General features: G+C 41.4%; 1 protein-coding gene across 2 annotated transcripts in view; it reads left to right on the forward strand.

Annotated features, from left to right (window-relative positions):
- Positions 1–12,345, forward strand: part of NPL (N-acetylneuraminate pyruvate lyase) — a 42,578-nt gene that overhangs the window by 19,561 nt on the left and 10,672 nt on the right. For both annotated transcript variants that reach the window (XM_018060692.1, XM_018060693.1), the window contains exons 5-9: positions 187–244; positions 8,024–8,099; positions 9,616–9,708; positions 10,647–10,795; positions 11,430–11,476. In XM_018060692.1, the coding sequence (XP_017916181.1) occupies positions 187–244; positions 8,024–8,099; positions 9,616–9,708; positions 10,647–10,795; positions 11,430–11,476 (423 nt within the window). The remainder of the gene's footprint in view (positions 1–186; positions 245–8,023; positions 8,100–9,615; positions 9,709–10,646; positions 10,796–11,429; positions 11,477–12,345) is intronic.

Below are 12,345 nucleotides of genomic sequence, written 5' to 3' on the forward strand. Positions count from 1 at the left end.
ATTGTATTCCCTGGACTTTTTAAAAAAATCCCTGATCAGATTAATTTAAAGTAGACCACGGTATAATTCACTAGTCTTAAGAGTGAGATTAGCCAGATATTAGCTAACTGGTAAAACCAGCACAAACCAGAATAGCACAGCCCTTTGTAAACTTCAAGTGATGCAACAGAGGTTTCTCTTTTGCAGATTGGATCAGATAGTAATTCATGTGGGAGCCTTGAGCTTGAAGGAGTCACAAGAACTGGTATGTATGTGGGTCCATCTGGGAGAGACCACTTGAGGGACCTCCATCTTTATGCTGGAGTTAAAGTCAGTATCATTTTTGCTAAATATTGGATGCTATGCTGGTGCATATAAGGTCTAGAACCTCAGGGAAGCCAGCATGAAGCTATGAAGAGAGCAGCCCAAGGTGATAACTGCTGTAGCAGAGAGTCAAATAGAAGACAGAGGCACCTCTTCTATTGGGCAAAGTAAGGATGGGTATGGAGCTATCTGGCTTGCAGGTAAGGAACTTAACTTGAGCCAACCTCAGTTTTCTCTGGGAAGTAAAAGGCAAGACCATCTGCTGGGCCTAAAGGAGATGGAGTGAGTGTTCAGACATGAGAAGTGGTAAAAACTGAGAATTAATGCCTGGAGAATGGAAGAGAAAGTTTAGCAGAAGAAGCTTGCCCCCACCCATTTTTATAGCAGCACTGTTCATGAGGTCGAAGCAACCTAGATGCCCATGGTTAGATGAATGGATAAAGAAAGGGTGGAATATAGTATACATACAATGGGATATTATTCAATATTGAAAGGAAGCAAATCCATCTTGTCACATGCTGCAGTATGGATGAACCTCCTTGAGGACGTTGTGCTAAGTGAAATACGCCAGTCACTAAAGGACAAATACTATATTATTCCTCTTATGTTATGAGGTATCCAAAGTAGTCAAATCCACGTAAACAGAAATTAGAATGGTGGTTACTGGGGACTAGTGGGAGGGGGAAAGAAGAGTCGTTTAATGGGAATAGAGTTTGTTGTCTGAGAAAAAGCAGCAGGCTATAAAACAAAGAAATGCATTTATTTGGGATCTTGTTTTAAATAGAAGTATAGTTGATTTACAGTGTTGTGGTAGTTTCTGGTATATAGCAAAGTAATTCAGTTTTATACACACACACACACACACCTAGATTAAGCAGTTATTACCTTCAGAAATCTATTGTTTGGTTGAACCTTACATTTTATTCCCTGGACATTTACTTAAATCCCTGATTGGATTAATTTCAAATAGACCTTGGTAGAATTTAGTCGTCTTGAGATTGAGGTTACTTAGGTATTAGCTAACTGTCAAACATGCGCAAACGACAGCAGTGTAGCCTGTCTGTGTCACTGTGAACTTCAAGTGATGCAACTGTGTTTTCTCTTTTGCAAATTGGATCAGATGTATATATAAAGAATATATATTCAGATTCTTTTTCATTATAGATTATTACAAGATATTGTTTATTACAAGTTCCCTGTGCTATACACTTCCTTGTTGTTTATCTGTTTTGTGTGAAGTAGTATGTATCTGTTAATCCAGCATGGATGAACCTAGAGAATATCATACTCAGTGAAGTAAGTCAAATTTATAGGTGGAATCTAAAAAAATGATACCCGAATGAACTTATTTACAAAACAGAAACAAACTCACAGACAATAGAAAACAAATTCATGGTTACTTGGGGTCTTAGAGTTACAATTCAGGGAGCACAGATTCCAGCAGCCACCAGAACAGTGCCCCTCTGGGAACCAAAAGTCAGGAGTCTTTAAAGGAAAACAGAGAAGTACACTTAATTTCCATAAGTTATTTGCCAAGAGCTCTGACTGGGAGGTCCAGATCTTCTTCCTTTTTTTTTGGTTACAACTTATTGACTGGTCAAGTGTGTCTCAGATATGCAGATGATACCACCCTAAGGGCAGAAAACAAAGAGAAACTAAAGAGCCTCTTGATGAAGGTGAAAGAGGAGAGTGAAAAAGCTGACTTAAAACTCAATATTCAAAACACTAGGATCATGGCATCCAGTCCCATCAGTTCAGTCACTCAGTCGTGTCCGACTCTTTGCGACCCCATGAATTGCAGCACGCCAGGCTTCCCTGTCCATCACCAACTCCCGGAGTTCACTCAAACTCAAGTCCATCAAGTCGGTGATGCCATCCAGCCATCTCATCCTCTGTCGTCCCCTTCTCCTCCTGCCTCCAATCCCTCCCAGCATCAGAGTCTTTTCCAGTGAGTCAACTCTTCGCATGAGGTAGCCAAAATATTGGAGTTTCAGCTTTAGCATCAGTCCTTCCAAAGAACACCCAGGACTGATCTTTACTTCATGGCAAATAAATGGGGAAAAATAGAGACAGTGATAGACTGTATTTTCTTGGGCTCTAAAATCACTGCAGACAGTGACTTGCAACCAGGAAATTAAAAGATGCTTGCTCCTTGGAAGAAAAGCTGTTACACACCTAGACAACATATTAAAAAGCAGAGACATCACTTTGCAGACAAAGGTCCATCTAGTCAAAGCTGTGGTTTTTCCAGTAGCCATGTATGGATGAGAGAGTTGGACCATAAAGAAGGCTGAGCGCTGAAGAATTGATGCTTTCGAACTGTGGTGCTGGAGAAGACTCTTGAGGATCCCTTGGACAGCATGGAGATCAAACCAGTCAATCCTAAAGGAAATCAACCCTGAATGTTCATTAGAAGGACTGTTGCTAAAGCTGAAGCTCCAACTCTTTAGCCACTGATGCAAAAAGCCAATTCATTGGAAAAGACCCTGATGCTGGGGAAAATTGAAGACAGGAGGAGAAAGGGGTGACACAGGATGAGATGGTTGAATGCCATCATCGACTCAAATGGAGATAAGTCTGAGCAAACTCCAGGAGATAGTGAAGGACAGGGAAGCCTGTTGTGCTGCAGTCCATGAGGTCATAAAGAGTTGGACACGACTAAGCGATTAAACAAGTGTGTCTCACTTATTATCAGTAAAGGCACATTTCTGCACATTACCCCAAGATGCCTTTCTCAACAGATAGCTGCTGCTGCTGCTGCTTTTTTTTGTTGTCAGCAGGGTCAGCACAGTTCACAGTTTAACAGGATGGCGCCCTAAAGTTCCTATTGACAACTCCTTCCACAAGTTTCAGATTTGCAGGATGAATAAGTTCTATAGATCTGTTTCTCAACAATGTGAATATATTTAGCAGAACTGAACTGTACACTTAAAAATAGTTAACCTCACTGTGCAGCTTGTATAATCTTAGTTCCCCGACCAGAGATTGAATGCAGGCCATAGCAACGAAATCCTGCAATCCTAATCATCAGGCCACCAGTGAATTCCCAGTGGTGCATTTTTCTAAGTCACAATTTTGAAAAATAAATTTTAAAGTAATTAAATTTTTTTAAAAGGATTGCCCCAGCGGTGCTAAAAACCAACTAATGTTGTACGTCTTCAGTTTGTCCCATCACCACTCAACACAGCTGTGGGGATTTTCTTCTAGGCACACTCTTCAGTTAGAACATAGGAACAAGGATGCAAAGAGTTACGTTGCTCTGGGTTTAGAGGTGAGCAGGTTAGGTGGAGTAAAACTGTGGCAAGGGAGGAAGGAGTTAAAAGTTGCTAGCAGAAAAGTAAATGGTGTGGTGATTTTGCAGCCTTTGTGAGTGGAGTAAGTAAAGAAAGCCCAGATATACTGTAGACTGGACTGCTGTCAGTCAACTGTTGACTGAAAAAAATGTGCCGCCTAAAAGGCAAGAATTATATTTTAATCAGCGTCCTTGACTGAGGACTCAGGCCTGGGGTACAGCCACTCAGCTAGCTCTGAGGGACTGTTGCAAAGAGGCAAGGGAAGAACCTGAATGTGTAGGAGTTTCTGGCTGAAAAAAAAAACAAAAATAAACCATGTAGTTGAACATCAAAAGATTATAGCTTATCACAAAAGTACATTTCAAGTTAATCATTTTTGTGCTTTTCATTGTATGGGAAAGTGCATGCAGGCTTACTGAAACCGATCCTTTGATATGCATGTTTTTCTCCATCCTGAGTTCTCCTCAGGGCACCCTGACCTGGTGGCTGCAGCAGCTGATGACAGTTTGGTCGAAACACTGTTTACTGAAATGGCAGAGACGTTCTTTGTTCTCATAACTTTGAAGCTCTAATTCCAAGAAGCACAATGACCCGATCTAACTCCAGCATCTTCTTGTGGGTTTTGTTTGATCAAGAAGGCAATGGCAACCCACTCCAGTGTTCTTGCCTGGAGAATCCCAGGGACAGGGGAGCCTGGTGGGCTGCCATCTATGGGGTTGCACAGAGTCGGACACGACTGAAGTGACTCAGCTAGCAGCAGCAGCAGAAGCATGAATGCAAAATTGCTTCAGTTGTGTCCAACTCTTTGCGACCCCGTGGACTGTAGCCTGCCAGACTCTCCTGTCCATGGGATTGTCCAGGCAAAAATACCTGGGTGGGTTGCCGGGCCCTCCTTCAGGGGATCTTCCTGGCCCAGGGATCCAACCCATATCTCCTGCATTGACAGGCAGATTCTTTACCACCAGCACCACCTGGGAAGCCCTTGTTTGATTCTATTTCCTGTTATTTGAATTAATTAGTTAGGTTTTATTTGTCTATTTATTTATTTATTTTGGCCCTGATGTAGTATTTGGGATCTTAGTTCCCTTACTACAGATTGAACCCATGCCCCTCGCAGTGGAAGCCCAGAGTCTTAACCATTGCACTGTTGGAGAAAACCCTATTAATTGAATTTAGAAATGGGATGCATACTATATACTTGCAAAACTGCAATTCAATACTCTTAGGCAAGCCACAAGTGAAGGCACGACTGAATGATTGCTTAGTAAGCCTAGAATCAGAACTTGAAAACTTGATTTATTCTTTTTGATTTGTTGGTCCTACAGTTGGTCTTTCAAGTAAGGTAGTATAGTGGAGGAAATCTTTTTTCTCTCCCTTCTCCTTTCAATTGCCATTTTCTCCGATGGAAGAGGTGTTAGTTGCTCAGTCATGTCTGACTCTTTGCGACCCCATGGACTGTAGCGCACCAGGCTCCTCTGTCCATGAGATTCTCCAGGCAAGAACACTGGAGTGAGTAGCCGTTCTCTTTTCCAGGGGATCTTCCCAACCCAGGGACCGAACCTGGGTCTCATAAATTTTAAAATATTGTCATATCATGACATGAGAGCCAATGTTGTTCATTGGGCTCAATACTGCTGCTGCTGCTGCTAAGTCACTTCAGTCGTGTCTGACTCTGTGCAACCCCAGCAACAGCAGCCCACCAGGCTCCCCCGTCCCTGGGATTCTCCAGGCAAGAACACTGGAGTGGGCTCAATATTAGAATAGTATAAAGATAATCCTAGCATAAAGATTAATCCCCTGCCATGGGATAATCTTGCAAAAGAGACAGTAATATTGGCATCTGCTTAGACATAAATCTCCATTGGATGATGCCTGAATGGGCACTGCCATCAGCTATCTATGAAGTGGTTTTTCTCCTTCCTTTTACCTAAGGTTACCCTACTACTCTTGTCCTAAACAGTGTACTGAATGATTCAAATATGTCCCATTTCAATCCTGTATTACTAAAATTCTGTCCAGTGTCCTTGACTGGTCTTTAGACTATATTCCAGTCTCTTTTTGACTCTTCTGCTTTACTTCTGCAGAAAGTTAATCACATCTATTAGATACAGATATCCATAGTTAATGTGATGCCCCTTTTAGGTAATGGGGCGTGTTTCACACATCCACTGGGTACTTGCAATGTGTTCAGCACCATGACTGATCTGAACACAAGAGTCAATAAGATCTGACATCCTACCCTCAGGGAATTAACTCTAGCTGGAGACCAGTAACCATATGCAACTATCTTACAATGTGGTAGGCTTAGGTACTCTACTTGAAATACATACAAAAAAAGTTATGAGGGCTCAGTGGGAAGAAATGCTCATTTTTTCTGAGATAATGTGAGAAAATGTCAGAAGAGTAGCACCGTATCTTCTGTGATGTGTATAATCTTTCTACTCAAACTTTTTCAACTGCATTGCTGAAACCATTGTGGCATTTCAGGACGGCGTGAAGGGTATTCCGAAGAGCTCCAGTCCTTTATGTCTCAGTGCAGAAAGATTTCAGCAAGAGGCAAAATGGTAGCTAAGAAGTGATTTATTCAAATAGGAATAAAGCTTGTGAGGCTTACACAAGAGAGTGGGCGAGAGATTACCGGCCTATAGTTTTATAATCAGAGGAGAAGTGGGGAGGGGGAGAAGACCTTCTTTGTCTTTCTTGAATAGACATCATGCTTCCAACATCAGTTCCTCCTTCAGGTTGGGCAGGGGAGTTTTCTTTCCCTTCATGGTCAAGCTAGGTACACAAATTAGTGTTTTTCATGGGTGCAAAGAGTGTGTCCTAACAACGGAGCTCACTGGGCACGGTGTAGGTCTTATGATTGTTGTTATTCAGTCGCTCAGTCGTGTCCAGCTCTTTCCTACTGTTGCAGTTGTTTTATTGTTTTGGTCATGTCTCACACTTCTGCTGCAAAGCCAGCATGCTTGCTTTTGTGGGTAAGCAAACCCGCTTTCCGGAGTAATCATTAACTTACAGAGGTCTCCCATTTTTTGTCTGCTTATAATCCACTAGTGGCATTAACTATTTAATCACCTGCTTTGTCCCTTTACTCTGTCCCTAACATTTCCAGTCTGTAATATAAATTTTGAACTGTGACTATTGTATCTTTGGAGAGGAAAGTCGGTATTATCCAACGGGCTGAACACTGGACGAGCAATGACTTTTGCAAGTTTTGCTATCATTAACAGTTACAGTTTATCAAAACAAGCTGCTCATGTCTCCATAGCAAGTTTTTTTTGTAGTGACAATGCCTCGGAAGGTTCAAGTTAAATACACAGCTCACCTCCTCCAAAGGTCTCTACTTAGCAACCTGGGATTTTCCTGGTAATGACATTATTAAACAAAGTCTGTTGTTAACCTCTAGTATCTAAGTTAGAGGTGAATATAATAAATCTCTTACTCAGGATAGTTGTGATATTGTGATTTATAACAAGAAATATATTGAATTGGCCGAAAAATCATTTGTTTTTTTCCATAAGATCTTATATATTTGGTTTTTCTCCCATTTCTGGCACTGAGCTCCTTAAAACCCTTGGAATTCCCAGAGATGAGAACAATAAAAGTGTCTCTTGTTATGTTAATGAGGTGATTTTTGGAAAGCACTTAAGGTTGGGAGCTGGTTGCCAAGAACACCAAGCAAGTGAATTAAGAGGTTGGAATTTTCATTCTCAGCTCTCTCCCTGCAGGGAGGGAACGGGGCTGGAGTTTGAATCAGTCACCAATGGCCAATGATATAACCAATAATGCGTATGTAGTAAAACCTCTTTAAGCATACCAAAGGATGGATTTCAAAGACCGTCTAGTTTGGTGAACATGTAGAGATTTGGGGAGGATGTGGGAGACGTGCCCTGGAAGACGATGTGGAAATTTTATGCCCTACCCGCCCCTTGCCCTGTGCATCTCCTTGATCTGGCTGTTCCTGAGTCACATCCTACTTTAGATATAGATAAAGTAGACAGTGGTCTCCTCAGCCAGTCATTTCTCTGATTTCTGTGAGCCACCTTAGCAAATTATTTGATCCTTGGAGGGGGTCATTGACACCTCCAATCTACAGCCCATAGGTCAGGAGCACAGGATAACATGGCATTTGATGTGAGGGTAGTATTCTTGCCTGGAGAATCCCCATGGACAGAGGTGGCTGGCGAGCTACAGTTCATGAGGTCACAAAGAGCTGGTTCTGAATGAGCAACTCAGCACAGGAGTCTGGTCTTTTGGGACTGAGCCCTTAACTCGTGGAAGCTGATTCCATCTCCAGATAGATAGTGTCAGAGTTGACTTAAATTGTAGGAAACCCAGCTGGTGTTTGAGAATTGCTTGTTGGTGTGGAGCAACCCCCACACTCACCCGCATTGGAACTGTGACCAATGGTCTTTCTTCTTTTAAAGGCCCAACATGCAGCAGAAATAGGAGCCGATGGCATTGCTGTCATTGCACCTTTCTTTCTCAAGCCATGGAACAAAGGTAGGTAGATAGGTCTAAACACACAATGCCACACATGTTCCATTTCTTTATGCTGTCATTCCAAATGCTTGTATTTAACTCATGGAAGTAAAATCCTATGAACTGCCGTGAAGAGTCTCACGGCATGAGACTGCCATGGCATAGCAATTCTCTGGAATTTTCAGACTTCCTGGATCCATAGGAGAAAAGACTCCATTAAAGGACTTTGGCTCTTTTGCCAAGTAATCTGATTAGGTCATTCACCAAGCCTGGGGTCAACCTACAGGTGCCTGTGTTTGGGTCAGGTGTCCACTTCTTGTCCAATCAGTTGTGTAGAGTGTCAGATTACATGGCAAAGCATGAGACCATGTTTCTCAAAAAAAAAAAGAGGAATATAAGTGATGGGCATTTTGAGACTACATGTACTACTATTCAAGTGAGTAAGTGATGAACTGAAAAAAAGATTTCACAGAAATATCCATTGCTTTCAAAATATCAAGTTCTTATTTTCTCTATGGAAACTATTTGTGGTTTCCAAGTGTACTGAGTCCTTTTAATTCTTTTGATTAGCAAAAATACAATACAAATTAAAAAGGATTAAAAGCACAAGATGTTATTTGCATGCAGTTAAATAAATATTTATTGGTAGTGAGAAAATAGTTGTTAATATAGACAAATAATTTAAATACTACAATTCGGAAATTTAGCATGAATATTTTAAAAAAATTTTAACATGGTTTTTCATTTTTCTTGCATAAATACTTTACATAAAAGACAAAAAAATACATAATTTGTCAGATAGAAAACATAGATAGAAAACATAGAAAACATCACCACAGCATTCAGATAAAGTACATTGGATTTCTTCTCCCACTATTCACTGACATCCAAATGTAAGCAGTCTTGCTGGATTTGTTTATCATAAATACCTATATAAACAGCAGTGAAGTTCCTGTTAAGGTTTAAATTGGATGATGTAGGAAACCCCAGGTCTTCAGTAAACCAAACTGAACTCTCTTCTGAAAAATATAAATTTCTCTCCAAAGGGGAAAAGTACCAAACTCTGGTTGAAATGTGCCATTACTTTCATGTCTTCCCATTTTGAGCAGATGTTGTTTTATCTTTTCCTTGTAGGATTTTCTGAATTACAACTTTATTCTGATCTTAATGCAAAGTCTTTACTATTTACTGACCACACTTACCCTGCTGGGTAAGAGGAAGAGGATCCTGTTTGATGGGCTCCTGGTTTTTGTAAGAGTATTTCATGACTTAGTACGTGGGAAGATTTGCACCCGTTTTTTGTTAGAATTTTAGTACAGTAGGAAGGTGAGCCTCTTATTTTGGCCCTTCTGGAGAGAGGGAAACAAAACTTTGCGTGAAGTGAATTGCAGTAGCAATCCCAGAGATAGTAAGTGTGGTCAAGAATTTTCAGCCTCCGAAACAGATGGTTGCGTGTCACTCGGTGGCTCATTTTTCCCTGGGGAAAGGCAGTGTTTTACACCTGTTCACACCATGACTTTTCCTGCTGTTCTTTCAGATGTCCTAATTAATTTCCTGAAAGAGGTGGCTGCTGCCGCCCCTGCATTGCCATTTTACTACTATCACATTCCTGCCTTGACCGGGGTGAAGAGTAAGTACCGCTTCTTTCCGCGTTTCTTTCCCTTTACCCCTCACATTGTACCCTACTTCACTAACACACTCCCACACTCCATCCCATCCCACCCCACCCCATGTCACAAAATCATAAGACTATTGACTAAGATAGTTCCAATGGCTCCAAAGTAAATCACTCATCAAAAATAAGTCAGCCTGGGATTGCCCTGGTGGTCCAGTGGTTGAGAATCTGCCCTGTAAAGCAGGGGATGTGGGTTCGGTCCCTGTTTAGGGAATTAAGATCCAACATGCCACTAGGCAACTAAGCCCATCCGCAACTAGAGTCTGGATGCCGCAATACCCAGCATAGCTGGGGGGAAGAAAAATGTCCGTCCTTATCAGTCTTCGACACTACCTTATAATGGAATATTTTAAGTATGAAAGACAAGTTGACCCCTAGGCACTTCTAGCAGACACCTTGGGTCTGTGTCACACATCCCTCCTTCTTATATGGGAAGATATAGCCTGCAAACACCGCTAGGACAGTTGGCTTTGTACCCTGCCACATACTCAGTGCCTGGCACACAGGAAAATACTCTGATCTCTTCTCATTTTTCTTCTAGCTTTTCTGTCATCATTATCGTACTTCTCCAGCGTGAAGACTGTTACAGTTAGATGAAATTTCTTAGGAAGCTATTTTTAAAATCCTGCTCCTCTTAACTTCCTTAAAAGAAAACACTTAAGTTGCACTTTATAAATATCCATCTATTGTTCAAGGAACAGAAGATTTAAATCTATAATTTGACAAGTTCAGACGAACGAGGAGGCAAGGGCAAGTGACTATGTTCAGTCTGCAGCCAGTTGCAGCTGAGAGCAGCTCCTGGCAGCTCTGTACAGATGTATGGGGCTAGGTGGGATGTCATCTGATACTTCCCAGGATGTGCAGGTGAACAAGATGTTTACTGTTTTGAGCAGTTCGTGCTGAGGAGTTGTTGGATGGGATTCAGGATAAGATCCCCAGCTTCCAAGGGCTGAAATTCAGTGACACAGATCTCTTAGACTTCGGGCAGTGTGTGGATCAGAATCGCCCGCGACAGTTTGCTTTCCTTTTTGGGGTGGATGAGGTAAGTCACCTCCTGGCATGTCCCAGCTGGTTAGTTTCCCTCCCAAACAATTGATGTAGCTGCTTATCTAGTAGCAACTCTTCTCCTTTTTCATCATAGTAATTATGTTCTTTGTTTCTGTTTTTTTTTTTAATTCTAAATTTTTATTTGCTATTTATACCTCAATAAAACTGAAAAAAGTCTATCATAGCCTCATGATGAGGCTTTTGCCATAATTTGTTAGAAGCAAGTTATTGGTCCCACCCACTCTCAAGGAAAGGGACATATTCAGAGGGTAACAGTAACAAACAGAGATCAGATAGGCCATCTTAGAATTCTGTCCGTTATAACGAAATAACTCAATAGGTTACTGAACAGTATTTGTACTATTGGCTAACAGCAATATGGATGTCACTCTCTAGCATGGGGAACTAGGGTAATGGGGAGAAGACTGCTTTATGTGACTATTCCTTGCACACACTGCACTGCACAAATTTATTGATAAAAGTTATAAGAATATATAGTAAAAAAAATCTGTCATTAAGCAGAAGTTGAATGTAATTATGTAGAGTATGTTCAATGATGTTTATATTTTACAAAATATATATTTTTATCTGTCAAAACATAATGGAAGAAAATCTTTGTTTCTGATCAGCAACTGTTAAGTGCTCTGGTGATGGGAGCAACTGGAGCGGTGGGCAGGTAAGCAGGACTCGTTTTCCCCAATGATTATAACTGTAAAATCCCCCCCCAGAGCCATTCGTCACCTGAGTAGTTGTATTTCTTGCATGTAAACCTTTTCTAAGAGAAGTTGCCCTTCTTTGCCACATTCTCAGTGAAAATGAATTAAGTAGGGCTTAGCACTTTGGTGGGCTTCCCTGGTAGCTCAGCTGGTAAAGAAGCTCTAACTCTACCAACAGTATCTTAGACTAATCACTGGATTCTTAAGAGTAACCAGCAAGGCAGGAGGTTCTTGAAATTCAGAACAAGGGTGTTTTCCCAGTTTCTCTTACAGTAACTCAGGATCAGAGAAGTTTTTATCTTGTACTGGGAACAGCAAGTTCTTACCTCCTCCTCCTCTAATGCAGGAGACCTGGATTTGATTTCCTGGGTTGGGAAGATCCCCTGGAGAAGGGAATGGCAACCCACTCCAGTATTCTTGCCTGGAGAATTCCTTGGAAAGAGGAACCTGGCGGGCTATAGTCCATGGGGTCTAAAGAGGCGGACGTGACTGAAGGACTTTCACTTAACACTTTGTTAGTGGCTCAGCCATTGTTTTAAGAAGCAGCTGTTGCCATTAGAGGTGAGGCACACAAGCTGAAAGCGTGCATAGAACTTCTTTGTCAGAAATTACTTGGTTACAAATAACAGAAAACTATTCAAACTAGCTTATGTGAAAGAAGGTAAGTTATTGTAAAATACTGGGAAATTTCATACACCCCAAGGGGAGGGAATGCAGTGAGGTGTCAGAGAAGATGAGAACCCCAAACTGCAAAGCTCTCAGCTGCAGACTGTTCTCCATCTGCGGTCTTTGGACATCTCTCTATCTCCCTTCTCTCCAGATAGGCTTT

The sequence above is a fragment of the Capra hircus genome, chromosome 16, assembly GCF_001704415.2.
Source record: "Capra hircus breed San Clemente chromosome 16, ASM170441v1, whole genome shotgun sequence".
NCBI lineage: Eukaryota > Metazoa > Chordata > Mammalia > Artiodactyla > Bovidae > Capra > Capra hircus.